General features: G+C 36.1%; 1 protein-coding gene across 10 annotated transcripts in view; it reads right to left on the bottom strand.

Annotated features, from left to right (window-relative positions):
* MBNL1 (muscleblind like splicing regulator 1) overlaps positions 1-27,522 on the bottom strand; it is a 168,628-nt gene that overhangs the window by 13,484 nt on the left and 127,622 nt on the right. For 6 of the 10 annotated variants that reach the window (XM_090272885.1, XM_090272911.1, XM_090272894.1 and 3 more), the window contains 5 exons: positions 25,838-26,008; positions 16,165-16,365; positions 6,074-6,331; positions 4,870-4,923; positions 3,830-3,983 (listed from right to left, as the gene is read on the bottom strand). In XM_090272885.1, the coding sequence (XP_090129011.1) occupies positions 3,830-3,983; positions 4,870-4,923; positions 6,074-6,331; positions 16,165-16,365; positions 25,838-26,008 (838 nt within the window). The remainder of the gene's footprint in view (positions 1-3,829; positions 3,984-4,869; positions 4,924-6,073; positions 6,332-16,164; positions 16,366-25,837; positions 26,009-27,522) is intronic. The other 4 variants (XM_090272931.1, XM_090272949.1, XM_090272922.1 and 1 more) reach the window with 1 other exon arrangement.

The raw sequence follows: 27,522 nt of genomic DNA, 5'->3' as shown, positions 1-27,522 counted from the left end.
TAAAATTAAAAAAATAAAAACTTCAATGTGAACTTAATCTAATCATTTTTATCTTTAAATGAGATGGTGGGTATGAAACACCAGTCATAGAGCTAGTTTTATTAATTCCATTCTCCCAAATTCTTTTTTAGGTCTTTCATGTAAAAAGATGACAGATTTTGAGAGACTAACCAAGTTCACCTGACCTGAGTTCAAATTCTATCTACACCTTGCAAACCATGTAATTTGTGTCAAATCACTGGACCTCTCTAGGCCCTAAATTACTCATTAGTAAAATGAGAATACTAATGCCAACCTTCTGGGGCTGTTGTGAGAAAAAATAAAATATTGTATATAAAGCACCTACTGTAGCGTGGCATGAAGTGAACACTCAAGAGGTAGTTCTTTTGAATAGAATGTGTGTAACAGCTTAGCCTGGGCAATAGGGAATTGTGGGACTTGGAAGCAGAGAGCATGCACACTTCCTAAAGAATTTGTATTTTGTGTTATTTATACATATGTACACAAATATTTCTGGATTCTAGATTTGGCCCTTGGATCTTAAGTTAGCAACCCCTAGTGTAAATACTGGTACATGATGTAGCGTACAATACATGTTTATTGATTGAATGGGAAGATGGATGGATAGACGGATGGATGGATGGATGGATGGATGGATGAACAGGTAGGTTTGTGGACAGGTGGGTAGATGAAATATAGGGAAGAACAGAGGGAGGAGAAATAGAAGGGAGGGGATGAAGGATAGCTAGACGATCAGAAAGATGGATTGTTAAATGAATGGATGGATGTGTGAATGAATAATGGAGAGATGGGTAGATGCCTCCAATTTTGTTCTTAAAAGTTATGGTATATACTAGATTTTCTTAAACTAGCCACTGGCTTGCCATTGAACCATGATCTTTTGCCAGCAACTTAGTCTGTGTACACAGTCACCTGCTCTAAGGACTTAGCCAACTACGCTTTATTATAACCTCAATGTTATAGACCTTCATATCCTTTACGTTATTACTAAAGCAACAGACTACAGAGCTCTAAAAGTCTAAGTGGCAAAAAATAAACGATTTCCATTTTTTCTTGATTCCAATAAAGACTTCAGAATATACCTCCCAAATTATTATATTGTGGTCAGATGGGATGCTCCAATCATATAATTCTTCTGTATGCTCACAAAATAATCTAAACAAACTTCTTTTCCTTCCAGGTATTATATATGAGATTACATATGAATTTATGGTAAGATGGATTTTCTTTCTCAAAGGGTATTTCAAAAAATTGAGCTGGTTGAAAAAACTTAGTTGAGAGATTTCACACACAAACATCCAAATGTCCACAATATCTGGGAGAAAAAATAATAATATGTGCCAACATGGGACATCAGGGCCACCACATTAGGTTTTGCAGGTTTGCACAACCACCCCTTGTTCACAGAGGCTATGATGTAGATAGAGCCGCAGGTGTTCAGTGCATGACAGGGACAACCTGCCAGGCAGCTTTTCCTCTGGGCAACAGAAGCCTAAGTCTGAACACTGACTGTCGCCTTTAGATTGGGCATGTGCTCCCCAGTGCCTCTCAGACCGATTAGCTCCCGGTTCATCTCTGGCTTTGCTTGTTTATGTTTCCTACCTGGCCCCTGAGTTTATATCCTCTGCATTAGATCTCTTTCCTTTCTGGTTATCAGACCAAAGGGTTTGGCAGAAGTAGAGATGGGCTATCCATTTTAACACTTTAATATCATAGAGCCAATTTTTGTGCACACAGGCACATGTTACAAATAACAAAAGTATTTTTAAAGAATGATGAAGGCAGTGCCTATTACTGATTACGTTGCTAATAAAGGCTAACCAGCAGCCTAAGTCCTTTGAAAGGGGGTTACAAATAGTGTTATTATTACATTACTAATACGATCATTTCATATCATATTGATTACAAATATCAAGAAAGAATATTTCTGATGCAAAATTCAATAAAAATGCAAATACATCTTAAAATTTCAGTGTATTTCAATACACTGTGGCAGATTATAATTAAATTAATAATGCTAAGTTTCTAGAATAGAGGGATAAGCATGATTCCAATTTATGAATTGTTTATTGTTTTTCCCTTGGTTGACCTCTACCTAGCATCTTCTGCTCCAACCTATCCTGATAAATATGGTCAACATGCAATTAATGGTTATGCTTATTTAGAAAACTACTTTATCATCTGAATGTTGTTGGAAAAATTAATGTAAAATCTACTTAATAATACAGATTTTAGGTTTCTTTAAGTAATATATCGAAGAAGCTAAATTTGTTTTTATTTTTAGATTTTAAATGGGAAAACTTCATTTGTAACAGGAGTGTTTTATTCAATAAAATAAATTGGCAAAATAATTTTAAATTTCTTCAAAGAGATTATAGCAGCTACCTGTAATTCCCTGAAACTTTTGTCTAGTGATATGACTACAGAAAAAAATCGATGAATTATTTGTTAGAGACTGTATAAATTTAGGGCATGGAAATTTTTACGAGAAGCAAAAATATTATTTTCTCAAAACCTTTGGAAAACTATGTTGAGGGAAAAGTTTTAAAGTATAAAACATAAGAGAAATGTGATTTTTATTTCAGGATGCAAAAACATCCTACAGATCTAAATGATTTTATTTTAATTTGAAAATGAACAAACTTCAATTTGATAGATACTATTTATCCACAGTGTCTAGAACATATTTCGATTAGTAGAATATTCTAACTCATTGAATGTTACTACATATTCTACAAATGGTGACCAGTTTCCAAAGATGTATAAAAAAGTTGTGCTTAGCTCTGAAAACTAATGTGCATATAATTTATTCTTTATTCATTATTCAAAAATAAATTATCATATTCCCTCATGGCATAATGAACCTAATGCACTGTCAATAGTGTCAAGATACTAATGGGTCTGCATCTTTGATACACCTAGTCAAAAATTTATTAACTAAAAAAATAAAAATTATTTTATGAGAGAGGTCTCAGAACCCACAATAATTTTGTAAAAGAAGGGTTAAGAGGAAAAGAAGAAAATGTTCTTAGTCTCTGGTTAGTTGAATTTCAGATTACAAGGAGTTTAATATATATTTTCTAAAGTAAATGAAGAGCGAGTTAAAATAAATTTCCAGGTAAATAAATGACTGATTAGTTTATGTTTTTAAATTTCATATTCTTGCGGATAGTTCTAGAGTATGTTTATGTGACTAAGTGGAAATCAACTGAAACCATAAATGTATAACTTAATAATAAATGTAAACTCCACTGGGCACTTGGGGCTATTTCAATATTAGCTTAGGAGCAATAATAATTTTAAGTGATGCACTGATTGGTACTCATAAGAGCACTTTTAAGAGTTCTAGGACACAGTTTTTTATTCTCTGCCTTGAAAACAAAAAGGCTGAAAAATAAAAATCAAAATTGATGGTGTCATTTCAAATAATTCGCATTCACTCTATGGAGTCATGAAGGCAAAGGGGTCTTACAGCAGGACAGAGTCATAAAGTAGCTTAACAGACATACAACAACAGTTCTGAGTAAAGAAGAAAAAAAAAGAAGAAGAGAACTACATTTCTACTCCAGATTGCACAGACAAGAATAAACACACTGATCTTGAATCCATGTTTCATCAAGCTAACATTCTCAGTTTTTAGGGAAAAGCACATGAGATAACCTCAGGAAAGTTTTCACTGCTGCCTACCTTACCTGCCACCTTATTTAGGACTAACAACAAACTGGGGGCGTGGCTGGTGTATCTCCTCTACCTGGAGAACTCTAGGTGGGCTGTTTGAGTCACTTATTAGCAAAGGCAAACCCCTTACCTGGTGGGAGAAATGCTGTATGCTGTTGTAACTGCATGTTGGCTAGAGCCTGTTGGTATTGGAAAATACCAGTGTTAAAGACTGCGGTGGCACCGTTGGTTTTTTCAAGAGCAGGCCTCTTTGGTAATGGGGGAAGTACAGCTTGAGGAATTCCCTGTTTAGTGAACGAGTATAAAAAAAACAAATACCAGTAAAAAGAGAAAAAGAAAAAAGAAAAATCAGTTGAAGGCTAAAATTGTTAGGAAGCATGAGCAAGCAGGCAGCAGAGCACTTAACTACCAAGAAGGAAAAAAAAAAAATCCAATATGCAAAAAAATTTTAAAACAAAGGCAAGATAAAAGCTTTAAAGGAAGCATTATTTTTTGTCCAAAAAAATAAAAATAAATAAGTAAATAAAACCCACTAGTACACGAGCACATGTTATAATGTGTTAAAGTATTTTAAGTCCCATAATGCTTCAGGCTTTCTCTGAGAAGCCACTGACTTGGGAAGAGAAGAAAAGCTGCACTGTGCGCTCCATGAGGATTGACAAGTATAAGCAATGTTAATAGTTAATTGTACAGAGTGAATGAAACAGGTAAAATAAAAACTAACCCCACTCGGCTCCTCCCCCCCAGCTCTACCTAGACATGCAAATGTCCCAGAGCATGCAAGTTTTTTTTTTTTCCTTGAACACTGAACTACAAATATTAAAAAGTAAATAATTCTATCACTAAAGCCATGCTAACCAAATAGGTACATAAATATACAGTCAAAATACATTTTTAATGTCCTTGAAGTATTTCACTAGAACGTTCTACAATGTCGTTAAACTGAATGTGGGCTGCTGGGCTTTCAGAATCTTTCATTGTATGATATCCATCCAGGTACTTAAATTTTAGTCTTTCCACTAATTTTGTCAGGAAACCACACTCAGTTTTTCATTGTACTTTGCAACTTTATAACAGAAAAAGGAATATATACTTTAAAATTGATTAAAAAAAAAACTTGTATCTACAACAAAGCTACATGCCAAGCTAAAAGGTGAAAGGTCATAGTACCAGGTCAAAGGTTGCCTCGAGGGGTCGCTTCAGTGATTTGACAGCCGACTGAGTCTTAATTAGCAGGCAGCGAGCACATGATGGCAATGGGCCAGTGGGGTTCAAGCGCATTAACATAAACAGCAAGCAGAGGTGCATCATGGGGGCAGCAGTGCATTTTTGGGTAGGTGAGAAAAAACAAATAAAAAAACAAATCATCGGAATGCCATATACAACGAATAACAAGACTAAGCATGCACAATAAAGGCACTACTGAGTTGTTATTGGGAGGATAACTCCTCTTTGTAGTTAATTACAAACAAGATACTCTAACAAAAAAAAAAAAAAAGAGTGAAAGGAAGAGAGTAGGAGAGAGTCAGCCTTCTGTATTTTTGCTCAAGTATCCAAAAACAAATACAGAAAAGACCTCTCTCGTGATTATTGTACTGTGCTATGGGATACCATACAGTGTTTTTTATGACTCTTTTCATGGTCAAGTCATCTATTTATGTAAAAAAAAGGGGGACAACATTAAAACAGCTAAGCAAAGAACAAAGAATGGACTCATTAAAATCAGCTACTAGATCACATTGAAATTTACCTTCAGATTCTAGTTGAGGATCTATTCTAAATGATCCTTGAACACTATCTTTCTCCTTTCTAGACCATGGCATAGTCAAGCATGTCTCGTTTACAATTACGTTTATGCCACAGTATTATTTAAAACAATCTGGATAGCGTACCGTTCAAAATCTTGTAGCTAATTCTAAAAAACAATTATGCTGAAGTAATTCTCCTAAGTGGTGTCAGATTATGTTACTGTAAAAAAGCAAGATATATGTGGAGAAGACCTTGGTGTGCAGAGGAGCACACCAAAGGAAAACGGTGACTGAGTAGTTGGCACATAGAAATAAGAGCACCGAGAATGGCAATATGGTTAAACTGAAAAGGAAACAGGTGTTCTTTACAGAGTACAAGTTTCAGAAACCCTACATCCAGAATTAGACAGAGTTTGAAGAGTTAGGCCAAAGGGATAGAAGCAATGTGAACCATTTGAGGAGTTACCCTCACTTTTGTGAACAGTAACTTCATTATGCATTGTCGGGGATACCTGAACAAACATATATTCAGCCAAAAAAAAAAAAAAAGTTAATAAATGAAGAGCCTGTCGTCAGATATACTTGTTCACTTTGCTCCCAAGGAGCGAGCTGGTGTGTCTACTCACCATGGCAGCTGCGGTGGCCGCAGCCTGTGCTGCTGCAGCCTGGTTGACCTGGTATTGGGCAGCCTTGATCTTGGCTTGCAGATGTGCGGGAGGATGAAAGTATTTGCACTTTTCCCGAGAGCATCTCCCTTTGATGTAATCCATGCACACGGTGACTGTGTTGTCATTGGTGTCAATCATTGTGCTGTCAGCAGGATGAGCAAACCGACAATCGTTTTCTCCTCGGTTGCAGTTGCCACGCTGATACTCTCGACATACCTGAAAGGGCATTAAGTGCATGAGGGTCAGTCAACGTGGGCAAGTGGAATCTTTCTGAAGATTTTCACTTAAAAGTGCAAGACTGGTGAGGCTACAGCTGAAAAGGGAGAAGATATTTTGCCAACAAAGCAAAAAATATCTTGAAAAATTCCCACTTTGATAAATTATAACAATTTTAGTAAAATGTCCATGAGCAAGAAAATGCACTTATAATTGTGTTAAAATTTGCAATATAAAATAGGTGGATGTACTTATCAATTACTAAGGAAAATATAGTACATTACAGTAAAGAAACCTGGCAGACACCACTTTAAGAGATCAAGGTTAACATCACCAGTAACAAGACATTCGTGTAACTAGTTTAACGATGCACTGAAAAAAGTGCACAGCATCACTTTGGTTACATGGTTGCTGAGAATGCTTGACCTGAATTTAATCATGAAGAGGCATCAGACAAACAGAAATGGAAGGATATTCTACAAAATAACTGATCAGTGCTCTTCCAAGGGGACAAGGTCATGAAGGACAAAGACTGAGGCGGTCACTGTCACAGATTTGACAACTCTGGAGTCAGGGAAGGATGCCAATAAGACAAATGATGAAATTTGATTAAGTTCTGTAGATTGGTTAAGAGCAGCATATCAATGCTGATTTTCTGGTTTTGCAAATGACTCTGGTTATATAAGAGGTTAATAATAGGTAAATTGCATAAAGAATAGAGGCAGGAACTTCTGGTTCTATTTTTGCAATGTTTGTGCTAATCTGAAGTTATTTCAAAGTAAAAACATAAAAAGTAAAATGTGATAGCTTTTTAGTAAAATGTTTACAGGAGCTTTTTTTTTTTTAAATCATTAAGAGATTTACTTGGTAATTATATAAAGCAGATGGAAAAAAAGATTAGATTTTATTACTGTAAATTTGTTTTATGACTATTAATTTTGCCATGGAGACCATGGAAGAAGGTGAAAATGGGTTATTTCACATTCATTTGCTCAATTTTGACTCTTATTATTAAAGTTGGTTGTGGTGCGTGCTTCTATCAGGTTTCCAAAACTGTCTTCTACCACAAGAGGGCCATCTAAAACACGCAATGTTCTTTTGATATTTTTCCTGTTCCTACTTCAGGCTTCAAGGAGCTTTTATTTTTCACTCTTTTCACAAACTGAGCAAATAAAGACCCAGAGTACTTTATCTTTCAGCAAGAAAGAGAAACAGGAATCCTTTCACTATTTAAGAAGCAAAGGTTTTCTTGGATCTGTGTACATAAAATGTTCACATTTAATTATAGATTTTCCCCTCCATTATATTCTTATCCCATTATTGAAGAAAGTGCTTCCTTCAAAAAGGACTGTATAATTTGCATCATGCTCCTTCTTACAAAGAACAATATAATGACATCTTGCACTATTTGGAAAGCTCAAACTAGCTACCGCTTTGTATTCCACGTATGTAACAACGGGCTGACTCTATGCACCACCTTATTCAACTTATTTAATTTTAAAAATGTACTGCATGACTGCTATTCTATGCCAGACCCTCAGAGATATCAAGAATACAAAAATGACTTGGGAAGTTACAGATGACCCTATTTTATTCCATTTCATTTATCTTTTTGAACAATAACAACAACAAGGATAACCAGGAGGTTATAACTCACAAAGCAAAAATGGTAAAGCTGTTAACCAGAACTCTGGCTCTCTACTCGGGCTGAAAATCAGAAGCAGCTGGGGAGCTTTCTAAACCACAAAGGCCCAGACCCTAACCAATATTTATTCGGTTCATCAACATAGATGGGAAGACAGATACACTTAAATGAGAATAAAAATGTGTCACATATAGAGACATGACACATTTCTATATGTGTCATGTATATACTAAATTTATGCTAAATTGACACAATGAGAGAGAAAAAGGCTGTTTTTCTGTTTCAGCAAGTCTGTCAATGTGGCCCTTATCCACTAGGAAACGACATGTGATGTCACATTACCGGTCTCTGCTCCTCAGCGGTGTGTGCTTCCCACATAGGGTCGCAAAGAAACTGTCAGCAGGTGAACTAACACTCTGTTTCTCAGCTGATCTTACCCTTTGCCATACTGATACCAAAGAAGGTCGAAAGGTGATCTATTTGTAGGATCTTTCTTAACTGTTAAAATCAAGGATCTGCTATTTTCCAAACACAACTATGGCAGTGCTGGTGCCAGAAAGCTGAGCATCCTTCTCCCAGAATATAACCCAAGTGCTGGGCTGATTTTGACTTTTTATTGCTCTGTTTCAATGTACTTTTTATTTTTAATGACATGTAGTTAAATTCGAGTGACATGAAAATGGTCATTCTAAGATACCGTCTCCTCCCTCTCCATTTGCTTCATTCACGGGTGTGCAGTTTGTATAGCTTTTTTAATGTACTGTATTGGTTTATTCATTATATAGGCGTATTGTAATGGTTTATTGCAATTTTGTATTTGCGAGATGCATTTAGGGAGAATTCTAAAACAATTTAAGCAAGGTTGTTAACTAGCAATTAGCTTAGAGCCTGCTCTAAAGACAGCCTTTTCTGAATGAACTTCAAAGAATTTAGTCAAATGCTTTTGCATGATATGTTTCGGGCTGTTCTCATTTTTTTTATTCCAGCTTACTGTTTCTCCTGACATGGGAAATGGGACAGAATATACTGAAATAGCTGTTCTCCCATTATCCCTGCCTTTGAAAAACTAAAAAGTAAAACATCTCTTGTGGAAGCCTGTATTTGTGAGAGCTGCAGGCCAGAGGGGCTGGGTTGGGCCTGACTTCTCCGATAAATTCAAGAAAACTTTAAACTACGCTGATCCCCAAAAGAAATCTCTTAGATATTGAATTCTATTAGTAAATTATAATTGACAGACAAAATTTCAATGAATTTCATCTCATAATTCAGATCAGGATAATAAATTGTACAATTTATTGTACCATACAGAAAACTTGGAACACAGAAGGTAAAATTAAATTTGAAAATCCCAACAACATTATGGTTCTTTTTCTAGTCTCATCCAGTCTTCTGCAGCCACACAATTTTTAAATAGGTATAATTATCGTGTAGCTACCACTTTGTGACCTAGTTTTGCTGAGCACTTTTCATTTTACTAAGTGTCTAACAGCAATCATTTTTTATGGCTGCACAAATTCCCTCAAATAGATGTGTGTCATATAGGTGACTCTTGGAGAACATATAAATCATTTCCAATATGCCTAAATACCATAAATATTACAAACAATATATTCATAACTATAGGCATTTTTGGATCAGCTTCTTAAGGATAAATTTGCAGAAATGGCATTGGAAGATCAACAAATGTAAGTACTTTTTAGAGCTTGGTAAGTGATTTTTCAAACCTAGGTTATAATAATTCTATGCATTTAGCTAAACACATAATAGTTAATCAAGAAGAATGTTGGTTGAGTCTTTTACTCTAAGTATTAAGGCAGGATTTGTTATGTTAACCAGGAAAGTTTTATATATTTTCAAACAAAATGGGTAAGAGTTTGCTTTCACAGTTAACACCATCATTTCAGTGAAGATATTCACTGAAAACTCAAGGGCTACATGTCATTTCCAGAAAAACATCTATGGAATTTAAAAAAGAAAAAGGAAGAAAGAAAAATTAATCAGAAAAGTTTCACAAAGAAATGTAACTTAATTCTACATAAAGCTTCTTCTGTTAATTAAATAGTAGTCGTAGAGGGAGAAGAGAAAAGAGTTTACAATCAGAAATTGTGGGTTTGAGTTCCTACACTTACCAGCTATGGAATTGTGAATACTAAGAAAATGTACAGCTAGCTTAAAATACACCATATACATCTAGTTAAAAATATTTTAAAATGGTCAAAATAATAATAACGGGTTTTATAAGTAGTAGTAAATTCATCAGTTCTCTGCAAGAAAAAACATTGAGAGTCTAAAGAAATTAAAGTCAATGTTAGAACTTAGAACAGTCAGATGCATGTTCTTTAAGGAGAGATTCCTTTCAGTAATATGATTTGTGCTCACCATGTTTAACTCACTCATATTTAGAGAACAACATCCAAAAGCAGAAACAGGAAGCTAATTATAACAGGACAGGGACTCCGTCCATTTTAGTACTTGGGAAGTCAATTTAAACCTAATGAACAATATTAATTAAGGAGTTTATTCAAAGACATATATATATATACTTGTTGTTTAACAATAAGTATCAGGGACTTTATTTCCTATTAACCTGAGCTAACATAACACATTAAAAAAGTAATGCTGGATAACCTGATTTTTATAAGTATCCAAAGCACTACTGGTCAAGAATCTACAATTTAATACAAAGAAATTATCTGTATTTTCAATTCAAAAGGATTAAAATTTTCACATTTTTAAAAATTCTGGGTGATTAGGGGAATTGATCTTAGGTAACTGTATTCAGTATAATAAAATTTCTAAGATAAATAGCTGATGATATGATATCTAGTTTCTATTATCTAAAAATTGTACAAATTTGGTCTATCTGAGCCTCACTTTTTCCTCTTTTAAAAAATGAAGAAAAAGACACCCATTTCAGCTCTCTCAGAGGATTTCTGTTCAGATCAAATGGGTATTTTCTTTGAAACCTGCAAGGCAGACCCATCGTTACCAGAAGGCCAGAGAACACAAGCATATTTCTACAGATGATACAGCTTAGAATTTGTAACTTGACTTCATGTGATAAAAAAATCAAGTCTGAATATATAGGAATGACCAACTAAAGAAAACTTCCCATTAAATCCACCGTTAGGTTTTAATTTATTCATTCCTATGAAAGAATGTGCAAATGAACAGGACAGCAAAATACAAACAGCTATGCCAAAATGCCTGAATATGTACTTACTTTTATAACTCTTCCTAAATAACTACAAAGATGGAGAAATTTTAACTTTAATTTGCATGAAGAAATTAACAGAACAACAGCAAAGATGAGTGAGCAAGTCAAGATTAGCAATCACCTTACTGGAAACAGTCTACAGCTCTGTCGTCTCTAAAACAAAATTGAAACCAATCACAAGACAAATCACTGACAGAAACATAGTACAAGAAGATGTTTTAAATGAAGGTGTGAGTACACTTTAAAGAATCAGTCTAAAGCTTTATTACAGATTTTTAAAAATATTTGTAAACTACATAAAGTTGGGTGCACAAAATTCTTAAGATTCCTTAACAATTTTCTAGAGAAACCAAAGTATCATACAAGCAGTATCCGAACATTTTCTGCAAAAATACACGGAAATAATCCTATCAATAAACCTTTATTTTATTAAGAGCATCTGCATTTCTAATCTTTATTTTTTAAATGAATGCCTTTTATATTCACTAGATCATGCCAAACCCATTAAAACTCCTTTAAAATTCCCAATCCAGGCATGCTTTTACTGTCACTTTAATCCTCACTTAGCTTCACATGCTGTTTTTTCTTTAGTCAATAGGTATCATATTTTTAGTCATATAAAAAAAAATCAGTGAGCCCTCACCGGTTAGCTCAGTTGGCTAGTATCATCCCTAAATTCATTCAGGAATCCTATTGCAAGTTTGATCCCCAGTCTAGGTAAGGGCACATAATTGATGTCTGTCTGTCTGTCTCTGCCCCTCTCTTCTTTCCTCTCTAAAATCCATAAATATAATAATTTTAAAATATGATAGTCACTAGAGTCTTCTTAGTCAATATGTAGTAGTAGCATCCAGTAGCCAGTGGCCTGAATTAGAAACACGTGTCATGATTAGCTCAGTAGAATAAGACTTTCAGCACAAGAATAACTTATTTGAAAACAAACTCTAACTGAAGATATCAGAAGCCAAGCCATTTGTCCACCTTTCCTGAAATACTTCTATGTTTTTTCCCATATAGACTGTTGATATAAAAATGATACTGTTAACCAACAAATGGAAATCTTTAATTTTTATGTGGCCATTGGTTTGCTTTTGTTTGATGCTAATGCTATTATTGGTATAAATTCCCTTAATCATCGTCGTTTACCAAAAATATTTTATTTATGCTGTATATCATATTCTCAGCAATTTAAACTGTAGTCTGTTGAGTGAATCGGAGGAGGCAGATTTTAATTCAGAGTCACAAATAACTGTACGTGAGGTAAATGGTGAGAAGTTGGGACTTAAAAAAGAGATGCTGGCATCCATTGGAGGAAGTGTTCCATGAACACTTTGTACTTAGACTTGCCTTGCAGATCTGTGAAAGACTCCTGAGCCCCACTGAAGACCTTCCGAATCAGTCTCTGGGAATGAAGCCCTGCATTTTTAACAGTCATCCCAAGGACTTGGGGTATAAACAAGATGTCATATTTTGTACTTGGAATGCTCAAAATTTAAACATGTTCCCAAGAAGAATACTAACAAAAGCAAAACATTTGTTAGGTTTTAACTGCTCTGTTGATCACGCTACACTCTGAATAAGAGCACATGTTTTTCTGTGATTAACTGATTAACTGGACGACTGTTGGACTGATTCATTTATTTACTCATTTAGTAAGCTATTGGGCACCACTCATGAGGCTCGCTCTACTCTGACGTGGACCTTTTCCTGCTATCGATAAGATAGCAGTTAAAGATTTCAAAGAGCTCCCTCAGAATACTTTTTACTTGAAATACGTTCAATAATTCTTCATTGGATATTGTTGAATAAATGAGAAAAGGAATGTGTTCAGGGATCCTTTTTGCACCATAAAAAATTACTGTTTCTTAGCAATAAGTCAAACAATGATTTCCTTATTCTTCATAATGAAGCAGGGCTATGACTATCACCTTTAGTACTTTCCAGTACCTGTAGATTTTAACAATTTCTTAAAGTAATGAGTCAAAATAAACTGCTGCTTAGAAATTACAGAAAGGTATCTCAAGGTCAAAAAATGCAATTTTAAAACCCACTGTAACTGATATTTAAGACATCTGCTCCTCATTATAGAAAATGATAAAAACTGACTTTTACAATATAGAAAGCATGTGGCTACAAAGTCTTTTAAAAGATGTCCAACAAAGAATGGATAATGTGAATATTGATAGAAAGTTTATACGTGTTTTACATACACACATAAACTTTCAAAAGCTTACGGCTGGCATTAAAATCAAGAAAATGACCTAAATGTACCTAGAATGTTTTACCAGGAAGTGATCTCAGACATTATCTAGTATAATACCCTACATTTATATGTGTGGAATATGAAGCTCGGAGAACATGAGAAACTTCATTCAAGCTTACTGATCTAAATAATTAGCAATATCACTTCACTAGTACTAATCCTTGGATTCCTGTTCCAATTTACCATTTTTTGTAGAATCACATTGGGTGCTATAAACACGTCAGTTCATCCAAGCAATTAATATAAGAACCAGAAGGCTGATAAATCTATGATTTTTAATTTTCTTGATTATCTAACAAGTTGTAGCAAAAAGAAGACAGTGGCCAGAAACATTAGCCACTTTAACTGATTTAAATTTTTTTCACCTCAAGAGGAATTCAGAATTTTGGAAATGTTCCTCCTGAGTTCCTTGAGGAAAAAAAAATAGAGTATAAATTTAGACCCCAAATAACAAAACTTGTGGCCTATTAGCACATAAGTGTGTACATGTATTGCCATGTCTTTTAGACTCCAATCTGCAGAGCGATTAGCATGAGAGGAAGTAACCTGAAGATCACAAGTATGGAGCAGGAAGACACGCCCCACGGCTTCACATCGCAGTATCCTATCAGGTTGTAACTGACACTGGATCAGATCCAGTACACAAGAAGATAGGAAGCTGCCCTACCATCAGGTGCTTAGGTCAGTGGTGTTCAGATTAGAAGGAAATGGTGGTCGATGCAGCAGCAGTCACTTGTGACCATAGCAAAATAACGGACCAAATTCACAAAGCAGTTTCTCCCAAAAGGAAAATAAAACGCAACAACAAAATTTTCCAGTTTAATTCCACACTACAAAATATAATCGATTACAGACTACCTAAAATTGTGCGAGGATTAGTGTAAGAGAGTTCTGACCACACAGCTCAGCCTTTTAAACAGAGTTAAATAGATATTTTCTCAACTTTTAAGATACCATTTCCTATTAATAATTCACTAAAAATCATCTCAGTCTGCTTATGTGGTTCCCATTAATCAACGGTTACGCATTACAAACCCAGGGTTTGTTTCAGAAGGTTGGTGGAGGTGGGGTTCACAAGTTGAGCATTTGATGATTTTAAAATATTTAAAATGTCTTTAATTCCCTCCTAATACATCTGCAAACAGCATTAATTAATGAACAAGCGCAACTGTGCAACGACAAACCACGCACAAGTCAAGGTGCTTCTCCAGCACACGGCCGAGTCCTTTGTCCACAGAGGGCATGCAACTAGGTCTCCAAGTCCTTCCTGGCTTCTACTTACAGGAATATCTTAATTAGCCATCTTTTCCAAAATGTTTAATGAAACGTAAGAAATAAGCCTAAAACAAACAAAACTTTAAAAGTATATAGAAGCCAAAATTTGATGCCTCCTCTTTGTATTATCACCTGTACGGGAATGAGAGAATAATATCGTGTTTAAAAATGGAATTCTGAGTTCATACCCCACTGAATATCCTACCTTTGTGACCTTGAAGCAATTATATCATCTCTCTCCTTGTAAATTCATTGCCCTCTAAAACGGAGTTGATGATAGAATCTTCCTCATTTGATCGTTTTGAGGACTAAATGTGTGATATATGCAAAAGGTTGACTCGTATTTGGTAGACAATAAATATCCAATAAATATCAGCTACTATTATCACCATCGATAAGATGGTAGCAGTTAGAACTATGCTGAAACCTTAGATCCTTTGTACAGCATGTGATAAAATTTAATAAATAAGAAATTGGTGCTTATTAAATAAATTCTTGCTAAACTGATACCTTATTAGTGTCAGTTATGTTCACACAGAAGCCTTATTCTGCTGCTTTCTCAGTAATTAATACATGAAGAACTTCTCACCTCTCGGTATTGCCTCATCGTAACAGGGGGAAAGATAAAAGGTCATTTTGTTTTTCAGTTGGACAGCAATGCCAGCTTTTAGAGCTTCGATATACAGCAATGTTGCCATTTTTCCCTCCATCTATACTTGACCAAATCCATTAGTTTATAGCCATGCTGAAGCTTAGAACAACAACTTCAATGTAGGATTTATATCTTTAATTGTTTTTTCATGTAGCAAGAGCAAAGCACAGACATCTGACCATCCTTGACTCTAGAACTCAGAGCGTCACCAATTCCAATTATAAGTGTTTATAAGAGCACATGTCATAAACAAAGCGGCCTTGCTATTCCAACCAAAATATAGTAAAGCATATGTGGCAATTTCCAATAATAAATTCTAAAGTGCTTTAGAGACAGTAACTAAGTAACATTTTTTTGAGAACGAGTATCAGGGGACTGATAAAATCTGTTGTTTTTAATAGTAACGACAACAACAACAATAAATATTTAAGAAGCATTTGCTGGATGCCAGACATTCTTCTATCTCTTTGAGGTAAGTGCCATTATTATCTCTATTTCAAAAGTGACGAAGCAGAGGTACAACAAAGTAACAGGCCTTCTGACCCCAGAGTCCAAGTTCTTATTCTTTATTCTACACATGGATGTTGTGGCTTTTATGAACATTATATTCATCAAATATAGCATCCCCATATTCTAGTAAAATGCTCCAAACATTAAATCAAAACCTCTGCTTTCAATTTTTTAAAAAAAATTTATAGCTATGGAAGAAATAAACAAAGAAATAGCACACTTTGCAAGTTAGAACAGAGTAGATATAAAGAAACCAACTAATTCTTCCTACCTCAAGTCTGTCTGTCCGCATTAATTTCTGTGCAGCAGCTGCAGCAGCTGCAGGTACAGGAACCCCAGGATTCCCTGTTACCAACATTGGTGCCGTCGGCAAGATCTCTGCTGGAACCAGGCTTGGGGAAACAGGTCCCAGATAGGGATTAAAGGCTGCTGATGCATTGGTGGCTAAGCTTGGTGCAACTGAAAACATTGGCTGAAAAATAAAGTAAGAAGTACAATTTAATATGAAGGTGTTGGTTGAAAGTTGATATCCTACAGTATTCAGTATTCCACCCATCCATCCACCCATACATCCACCCATCCACCCACCCGTCCACTCATCCATCCACCCACCCATCCATCCACCCATATACCCACCCGTCCACTCATCCATCCACCCACCCATCCACCCATCCAATCACCCACCTATCCATCCCCAATCTATTCTTCCTTTCCTCCCTCCCTCCCTCCCTCCATTTAATTCTGTATTTATTTACTTCATTCAGGATAAGGATGTTTCTTAAGTAAAACACTGATCAAATCAATGTTTTTTCTTAAAATATAACAGGTAATATACCATTAATCTACTGGAATTTTAAAGTCTGGGGTCTATTACACTTGCAATTTCTTTACGAACAACAGATCAACTATTCAATTGGGAAAATTCCTGTGGTTACCTCATCTCCATCTTTGTCCCAGTATAACCCTAAAAACTTGTCTAAGAAATATATTTCATAATTGCTCTGTCAGATGTATTTGAAAGACCTGTTTATGACTGTTAATAGGTTGCAAGTGTCCTATTACCTGGAATAAATAAAGCAGAACTCTCAGTGGATAACTGGGTTTCACAGTCGATGTAAACTGTGAATAAATCTCACGGGATAAGTGAAAGGAGATGATGACACCATTCCTTTTGAGGGCACAGAATAAAGAAAGTGTTTGGCATATTCACTTGTTGCAGGTGTTCTGGGGAAAGTATTAAATATGCCACCATCTTATCACACCCTTGTGAGATATTTAACAACAAATTCACCATACTGGGGGAAATCATTCAGAAGCGATAAGTCTGAAACAGGACACTTTTAACTAAATGTTAAAAGATTATTCAAGAGAACACCTCTAGTAGCACTGAAGAAAGTATTACAAGATAGAATTTCTGCCAGAAATGTTTTCGTGGATATATGAGAATGTTTTCTATTTTGTTGATACAGAAATTTGCATATCAGGAAATAGATCTGTTCTTGATAGATTAAATCATTTACTTGATATCTACTTTAGCACTTCTCTTTTCCAGTTTTAAATGCATAATCTAGCACAATAATTTCTCATCTTATTGATGATATATTTCCAACTTCCTAATTCAATGGAGTTTCAATGCTTAAAGTTTAATGCTTTAGGTAATAATGTTTTTGTCTCCAAAATACAAAAACTAATGGACAAAATGGATCCTGCTCTTGCAGGAAATTTTTAACTATTTTCTTTTACCCCGTGGCAAGGAATAGACTCACAGAGGTTTCTGGAGAATAAAAGGGACATTACAATGTAGCTAATTCTTCCTTCTAGTAACAATAAGAAGTTAGATGATCCCAAGTTTATACAGTATTCAAGAGAAATTTGGAGTAAAGTTGTAACAATTAAGACATACATTACAAAAGTGAATCTTATACCTCACAAGAGACATGTTAAAAAATACAACTTTTTTTTTTTTTTTTTATCTAGTCTGGCTCTGACTTAGCCCATGTTTGTAAGAGTAAAATGGAATTCAAGTACTACCTTCCCCTGGAGCAGTGGTTCTCATCTGTGGGTAACTTTGCCTCACTGGGGTATTTGGCAAAATCTAAAGACAGTTGTGGTCCTCAGAGCTGGGATGAGGGTGTTCCACTGCATTTAATGGATAGAGTGCAAGGACACTGCTAAGTGTCCTACAATACACAGGACAGCCCTTTACAACACAGATTGATACCGCCTCACATGTCCACAGAGCTGAGGTTGAAAAACCCTGTACAAAAGAGGCCCTCTTCTCTTGACCTCACACACTGTTTTAGGACAAAAATCTTTGCCGCTCGCATACCCAATTTTACTAAGAAGACCATGAAAAATAGAATGTATAATACATAACTTGATTCACTTGGGAGGAGTAGTGATACACCATAGATTCCTCTGATACTTTCCAGATACGATAATTATGTCTCCAGATGTGCTGATTTAAATGCCATGGTTAACTACCCTGCCAGGTCGATGGCTCTAGGAGTGATGAAGTGGCTGTAAGGAACATTTCCCATCCCCCAGGCCATCCCTGCCCAAAGCAGCTACACACTGACAACAGGGAACTATCCAAGTTTTCCAGGTATTCACAATCCATAACCTGTCAGAAGCTGGGGCCCAGGGCAATCTCTGCCCACCAACAGTTACTTAAATAGCAGCAGATTTTATGCTGCTCCACTGTCTACTGGCTGCCAAGGCAGCGGCAAGACAAGGATCGACCTGCACAGTGAATACATGTTGAACTTGAATTTCTACTCTGACATATTGAGATAAAACTTACCCTGTTACATACTCTCAGCTACAATATGTGACATTTTGACCAGGCAGGCAATCTATTTTTTCTGTTAGATATTTAAGAATTACAGGAAATTTAACACTGAAGACTAAAAGACTAGTTTAGAATATGGAGAACAGATACCAGGTGATATCAATCCTCTGTATTTGTTGCTATGAATGAACATGTATTTCCAGATGGTGCATTTTTTAATGTATATATACTTCACAAAGTTATTGAGATATTTGTGTTACTGTACACAATCTGCTATAACTATTTACAATCAGAGGTCAAAGTTACAAACTTATTTGGAGGGAAGAAAAGCATTCACATTTTAAGAAAATAAGACCAGTAGCCAATAAAATTCAGCTGTGTTAAAGCTCATTGAATAAAATAAATATAGTTTAGAATGCATATAATACAGCAGTTGCAAATTACAGAGAAAAGAATACTTTTATTAGATAACAATATGTATCTTATTAACTGGCAACAATTTTCCCCTGGATTGTCTCTATAGAGTTGCCACTTGAATTGATTTCCGGAATTAATTTAGCAGAACAAATTCAGATCTGATGAATTTTAGGACACCCTCCCCAAGTAAAATCTGCAGCAGCTTTTAAAAATCTGAAACATCAACTATTATTCAGCAAGCATTATCTCAAATTGTTCCCTCTCCAGATAAGTAGAGCTATTTGCTAAACAGGCAGGCAATCAATAATAATAGCTCTAAGCTTTGAAACTTGATTCCGAAAGCTGGTAAAAAAAAAAAAAAAAAAAAAAAAAAAAAAACCACACACACACACACAAAAGTACAATGTAACTTCATTTCTTTTGAGTTTTTTAGTAAATTTGTTACAATTCTTTTTCAATGAGCACCTTGCTGGAGGTAGGTCGCTGCTGGACACATCAGTGCCCTAATCAGATTAGTAAAGAACTTGAACTGCTGCACTACCAATTCTCCATTCCAAAAGCTACCCCGTGTGCAGAGGCTTCAGCAGAATCGCAAGGATGGATATTAATGCAATGGTATTATCAAGTGGCATCCTATTTTCTCTTAAGTATCCACGGGATAATGTATAACTACATAATTGGTGCATTTGCTACTAACTGCATCATTGTAATAATGATTTACAGATATCCTGGTTCCCGGAATGCATAAGGAAGGTTGGCTTATTATTGTCTTTTTGCCCTGAACAGAGAAAAACAAATTGTAAGTTCACTAATGCTGGTACTTTCCTGTTAATCATTTGTTTGTTTTAAATGAGACATTCTCATTCCATTAAGGTAATCAGGCTTTATTATAAATAAAAATGTTATTTAGTTTCACATTATGATCCCAGTTACATGTGTGCAAACATGATTATTAGCATAATCCCCTCCATTTCTTGTGTGCCCGGCATTGTGCTAAGTGCTTTACCTATGTTTTCGTACTTTATCCTCGTAACAGTAGAGTATAAACTTCAGGGGACAAAGAAACACAAAAACTCCATTGCTTTTGTTTGACAAAGGGGATGGGGGAGATACCTGTTTAGAACTGCTAAATTCCCAGAACCTAGAGCAATGCCTGGCACAGAGTAGGCACTCAATAAATATACCATAAGTAAGTGCTTGAGTGAGTGAGTGAATGAATGAATGTGGGAATGAATGGCAGCCTGCTGGGTGGGGATTATTAGTCCCATTATGCAGATAAAGAAAAGGCTTCACAGGGATTATGGGCCCACAGTCACAAATGAGTGCGCGGAAGACCTAGGATATGGACACAGGTGTGCCTGATGCCAGGTGGCTCTGAAAATAGTGGTTCGCATGCTGGCGGTCCATTAGAATCGCCTGGAGAACTTGACATCCTGAATGCCCAGCCACGCTCCCCACTCATCAGAATCTCTGGGAGAGGTAGGTAGGAAGCAGTAAATTTTGAATATTCCTGGATGATTCCATTTCTATACACTATATGGCCCGGTCCTACTATTTTAAAAACAAAAACAGGTTCAGCTTTCTGATTCTGTGTGAGGTCTCTAAGGACACGTGTTCGCTTTGGGCTGTCTTCTTCTGAAAACGGTTTTCCTCCGCGTTAAAGGCTGCTCCTCTCCAGCCCGCCGCTGAAGTACTAAACTCGCTTCAAGAATCAGGACTCTTCCTATTGAAGTTTCTTTCCCCTGATCCTCCCACACCTACAGCTGTAACCAGGCTTTTCCTGCCCTGTGTTCTCCTAGAGTTCCTCCTCACGCAAGTCCAGCACCCAGCACGCCAGCCTCTAGCACCCCAGGCCCGCGTGTGCGTGTCCCTGACCATCTCTCCTGCTCGAACTAGACCGCAGACTCTGAGCAGGCAGCCTTGCGTTTTGTTCGTTTTGTGTGTATCCTGCAACCGGCATCTAAACAGGTCCCACACAGACATCGCATAACAAGTGCAGCAGTGGATTTGCTGGTGTTCTCTGTCACAGAAGCTAGCAGAGGCAATCAACATTCTCTAGAAATAGGTATTTAAACATGAAAAAACAGATTTGATGTCATTTTCTTTCTTTGCCTAAAAACTTCATCGATTTCTCTAATGTGCTTATTAGAATTTAATTTCTTTTCTTTTGGTTGGGCAATTTTTAATCCTGAATTTTCTACATTATCATGTTACCATGCTGTAATATTGCAAATATCATAGGGGCCCTAATTAATTTTAAAACACTATGTAAAATAGTGTTTGTTTTGCAAAAAAAAAAAAAAAGGGAAGTTTTAATAAAATAGAAGGACTATATACAATAAATAATAGATAATTAGTATCTGATGGGATCTACAGAACAAATTTTGTCAGATTTGCCTAAATTTTACATGTGTGTGTGTTTACTTGTCAAGGTCAATGTTGCAAGTAAAAAACTAAAGCTTTAAAAGAAATTAACAGCACAATCAGGGTATATAAAACCTGATTTGTGAGTACAAGTAGATTTCTTCTACAACTCTGTACAGAGTTATAAACAGCCTCTGTAAACAATTATTTTGAATACAGAGAGCCAAAAGCTAATGAGAGCTACCAATAAATTCACACTACAATGCATTTTTTCCAAGAAGATAGCATACAACTACAATCAAACAATTACTTTTTAAACTGTTTCTAGACTGACTTGCTAACTGGGCAAATCAAATGACCATTTGCTTTATTCTTAACTTCACTTGACCTTTCAGTCCAGTTTGAACATTTAAATAAAGAAGACTCACTTCTAGCTCTCCAGGTAAGAAAGTATCAACAACGATGCCAGTCCCTATGATTTGGGGCCCATTCTTAAGCTGCTCAAGGAAGTGCCGGCTCCTTGACTGCAACGGGCAGTAAGAAGGGCAGAGGGATCAAACATGATTCAGGGTGACTGGCTTGGAAGCATTTCACCAGAAACACTTTGGGATGCAGTGGCCTTATCTCAACCACTCGCTGGATAAACTGGAAGGTAGAGCACTGAAAAATAATTTAAGACTCCTAGGTGTCCCTGGAAGTGTGACAAATGATGACTCCAAAGCTTTCAGTATCCAACTGCCGACAAATCCTTGGAACACAAGGCGAGGCAGACCCAAGAAGACAGAAGCAGCAGAGACACTCCCAAGACTTTAGCCAAATCCTGTAACTCTGAATTCTCCGATCCTTGGACTACTTCCAATGCATGAAACGCACTGGGACTTCGACACGAGTTAGGAAACTCAGGACAGCTAGGTGTGGGTACCTTAAGGACAGCTGCCATAGGAAACTAGGGATGGCCGAGGCTAACCTTTGGGGCGCAGGGAAAAAGCACACGAGGCCACTGCTAGCTCTTCGAGGACCATGGCAAGAGCCTGAAATCAACAGAATTTCTGAAAGACATCTTTCAGGAACAGACCAAAGAAACCTACCAGATGCCTCCAAGTTGTAAGCCACAAGGTGCAATCTATCTTTGGTTAGTTTGTTTAGTAATTTCACATTAGGGTACCTTTGCATCAGATAGTGCAGGCGAAGGTAAAAAAAAAAAAGTTAAGTAGCACTTAGGAAATAAATCCAAAAGTTTCATTTTTTAAAATTTGGATAATTAAATGCTATAGGTCTCACATTTATCTTCAAGTTACACAGCTAGTCAGCAGCAGGGCCAGCAGTCATATTAATTAATCTCTCTGAACCTGAGTCCCCATCTGTAAATCTGGGATAATATTACCTACTTTATAGAACGGCCGTGAGGATTTATGATACAAAAACTACTGAGTTCAGTAAATGCCTGTATAATATTGTATTTACCCCCAAAATGCTAAGTCCCCTTTCTGATTCTTGGCTAGGTGCATTTCATTACAATTTAATCAAGTCCATAAAAACAGGAAACCCTCCTATAAATCCCTGCATTCCCCAAGTCAGCCTGGTGTCATATTCCAAAGATCTTAGATTTATAGACCAGACTCTCCAAATTTATGAGAAAATGAGAGCCCAAACTGAGTGACATAATAGTAATTTCCTGGTCCCCTGGCTGCCTGTGCTAAGGCTGATAAAACGTACCCACCCCCTGCCTCCATCCATTCTGCAGTCTCTCTAGAGCTGTGCTTGGGCTCTGGTTCCTGTGGAAGGTAAACCACTACCAACCTCTGCCTGTTTTTCTCGTGATCAGGAAACTCTTTCCCTCCTTCATTCTTCTCATGTTCAGGAAACTCCCTCATTCATTCGTTCTCTTATCAAGCCACATTTTATCTCTGCAACATACCAGAATCAACACTAGACACTTCTAAACCTGATTAGACTTTGCTAACCCCTTGTCCTCTTCGTGTTCCTCCAGCTACAGTCAGTGTGGGGGCCAAACTGGTTGCCCTTAGAAAACAAAGATGTTTCACTTAGGGAACTACAGCCCCTGCCACTACGCAGACACGGCTGACACTCAGATATGATAGGTCTGCTCACAGTATTGTCCCCTATGATAGCCCCACTATCCAAGCTCATGCAGTGTCTTCAAACATTGCCATCTGCACCAGAGGCCACCCTCTCTGAGCAGCAACCCTTTTCCGTATCAGTCACTTGGCTCTTTCCAGCCTTGTGATATTTCCTATTTGTGTGCCCTGCATGAAAGGTCCAGTAGGCTGCTGGTTATGACCGTCTCATTTATGTCTGAATCTCTGCATCATTATCCTCATCAAAACAGAGCTGGCTACAAAGAGGATCAAAACGTCTCAGGTGAAGTTTTGAAGGAAAATTTCCTGGATCAAAAGCTTTCTCTATAGCCATTAAAACCTCAAATGCTGTAAAACTGAATATTTAAAATGGTTTCTATACTTATTACAAAAACGTCACTCTGCATTAAGTATATTTTTAGAGTATGATCTCACGATGCCTCTAGCAAAAAGGGTAATTCCACATTCAAATCTAGTCATATTGGGGAAAATGAACATAAAACCTGAATGTGCTCACAACTAATGAAAATTAATGCTTTGTCTAAGCTGAGAATTTTCCAACAAAAACACCAGAAAATGTGGTGATTTTTCTAATTGTTTCGGAAACCTGTGATTTAGAGATTTCCTAAACATCTCATATGTGTTACCAATATTTCACAGCCACAAGCATAAATGTTGCTTATAGTTTGTTCCAGGGTTATGCATGAGATGACCTTGAAAATGACCTTGGGAGTAAAACTCAAGGAATAATTCGGTAGAGAAAATGTCATGGTTAATGCTGTTCTGTGAGCACTGAGAGGTACAGTATGCTTTAAATGTTTAAGTGGAACAATATATCACACATCAAGGAGAGATCTTATATCAATTTAAGTAGCAGCTACCCCAAGGATTTATGGATCTTTGAGACTATGTATGTGAGGGCCAAGTGTAACAGAGAATTCTTGTCCAATATTTTATGCTAGAATGATTATAACTAAACTTTTTTTAAACCAAATGGAAGAGTTTGTGCTATCCCAATAGACATATGCAAATTAGCAGATAACATAAAAATACATTTAAGATATCATATTTTATACTGAACCCCCCAATAATGGGGGAAATATATATTATATATATACACACACACACACACAAAACATACAGAATTACAATATTCTCTCACCTCAACTGTATAGTATTGATAATTGGTATCACTGCCAATGTGATATGGAAATCCCTCCCACCTCAAAGTGTAATCCTGCCCCCCTTTTTGGAATGATTGGTGCATTAAGTTCTAAGAGAGAATAAAATTACATTTGAGTTCAGGTGTTAAGATGTATTAGGAAAAAAAATTAGTTAACACACATGTACATGACCCCATAAGGCTACATACTGGTTAGTGACAAACTGCTGACAGATATATTTTTATCATTGTAAATTTCAACATGCATTTAAATACAGAATTATCATATCACAATTAACATCAGAACACCTTTTGTAACCTAAAATTGATATTAATCTCTTATACTTCTATGAATAAATGTGAGTAAAGGTCATATACACCCTCCAAAAATCCAAATAAATAAAAAAATATATGTGCTCAGACTCAGAAGTTATTAACATACGCTGCTCAGTAATCATTAAATCACTATGACTTCAGTTTATAATACTTAGGTCTTTTCTTAAAAGCCCTGGTGTTTCTCTCTCTCCTCATTTCTCCTTTTATGAGATTTCCAAGGCCATGATATTGATTCACTACTGTCAGAATTCGGTTAGCATTAGTAGCCACAAAATAATTACAATTTATGTTTAAAATCATAACAAAGGTTCCTTGTTAAGAAAGAGGACTATATAGAGTCTCTTCAATGAGGGAAGAAAGGAAAAAATGTTCTCGAAATTAAAGATGACATCGGCCAATTGTTACTATTACCAATAAAGTAGTCGGAAAATGCACATTGACTAGACTGATGAGTTTGGTGACCCTTTAAAAACAACAACAACAAGAACAAAAAAAAAAAAACATTTTACACTTGAAAGTCAACGGATTTAATTTGAAGAAAATTTTATGGAAAAAATATGCTATGATGTAAATTTCCACATGACTTACTCAGAAGATAAGTAACTCTGCAGTGTGAAAATCTTTTCAGGGTTTGACTGATAATTTTGCTAGGAAGTGCTAGGCAACCAATACTGTTGCCTGCATTACCTGAACTAGTGCAATCGTCACTTTTTAACACTGAGACTGAGCACTGGGAGTTACAGGCTTAATAAATGAGGACTCAAAACAAGCTCACCACGGGTTGTAACGGGGCACCGGGCATCATAGCATTGGCTAGTTGCATTTGCTGGGCCAGCATGGCCATGTTCTTCTGCTGAATCAAGTTATTGCGGCCATTTATTTCCAACTGGGTTTTTAAGTGTGGAGGGGGATGCAGATATTTGCAGTTCTCCCTGGAGCAACGACCCTACAAAACAAAAGTAGAAAAAATATCTTAAAAGGGATACAATACGCAGATCATAGAATGTAATCATAATGCAAACCTTACCACTTGAATCCACCGTGGGTTTTTTATACAATGTATTGTCTATATCATTTTATAATATTTTTAGAATAAGCAATGACTTCACCCAAAGGCATTACAAAAATGAGGTATTAAAACACTGGGAAAGGTTTTAAAGCTTAGAAAAGTTTTTTTATTTTAATATTAGCACCATTACATCAAGATCCTAGTTTAAAAAATCTACAAATTGCCAGCATAATACTAGATATACAATACCAAATAAAAAATATTAGGCTCCTTCCATAATCTTATGGTAAACTTGAATGAACCCAAAAGAATCATGAAGTTTTACTATCTATTTTTACTTGTATTGAGTCCTAAAGAAATGAACTTAGAGGACGTAAGGCACACAGTACCTCCAGTAAAACACCTTTACAAGTATCTCATAACAAATAAAATTTAAATTACTACTAAGTTTTAAAAGATATTCACAGATGAAAAGAAGAAAATTCCCATGTGTCCCCACTGTATACAGAGATTACTAAGTACAACGAAACACTGGTGAAAAAATGTAACCTTTAACCTTTCAAAGATAAAAGTAGTCTCCATGCCCAAGCACCACAAATCAATCAGAAATAAACAGTTACCCACCAAAAAATTTACAACATAAAATAAGTTACTGTAAAATAAAAAATGTGACTATACCTTCCTTTGGGATGGTTCTTTTCATCAAAAAATACATATTAAAAGCCTGTGATATGCAATAATGCACGAGGGATTGTACCTTTATTATTTCAAGATATTGTCAAGTCATATTGATAGTAACAATCTTATCAATTACTGCCTTGATAACTTATTTTTCCAATAATTCTAATTAGAACTATTTGTGACGGTAAAAGATTGATTTAATTGAAGGCATCAACCACTTTCTTGAGCTTAAAATCTATATGTCTCATCATCTGACCTTTTACTGTAAATTGACGCAGAAAACCGATGCTCATGTTTGTGATAAAATCCATCGATTCTAATTTGAATGGTCAATTTCTAGCTTGTTTTGATTAAGGTTCTTAAGAATAAGTTTCTATATAGAGCTAATATCTTAGGATACTGCCTGGTACTATAACAAGCTTCATGTAATAAAGCGTTACTAATGATAGAATGTTTTCATCAGGAGGTAGCAGAGGACCATAGTTGACAGCAAGGACCTTACAGGTCTCAAGACCTGGGACAGACCTAGCTCTCTCAGCCATCAGCTGTATGATTGCATAAAAAACTAACTTCTTCAGGCCTCAGGCATTTTATCCATTTCAAAATTGCTATATAGCCTTCACCAGAGGTTTATTATGAAGACCAAAGAAGATGATGTACATGCCATGCCCTTGACACTCACTGGGTGTCACTGTCTGAGTAGGGTAAAGGTCCGGAGCCGTTATTACCACCATCCTGCCACATTTTAAATTGTATGAGCATATCCAACA

This window comes from Furipterus horrens, unplaced genomic scaffold (assembly GCF_987537825.1).
Source record: "Furipterus horrens unplaced genomic scaffold, mFurHor1.1.pri manual_scaffold_1, whole genome shotgun sequence".
In the NCBI taxonomy this organism is placed as follows: Eukaryota; Metazoa; Chordata; class Mammalia; order Chiroptera; family Furipteridae; genus Furipterus; species Furipterus horrens.
This window is presented reverse-complemented; position numbering and strand designations above follow the sequence as displayed.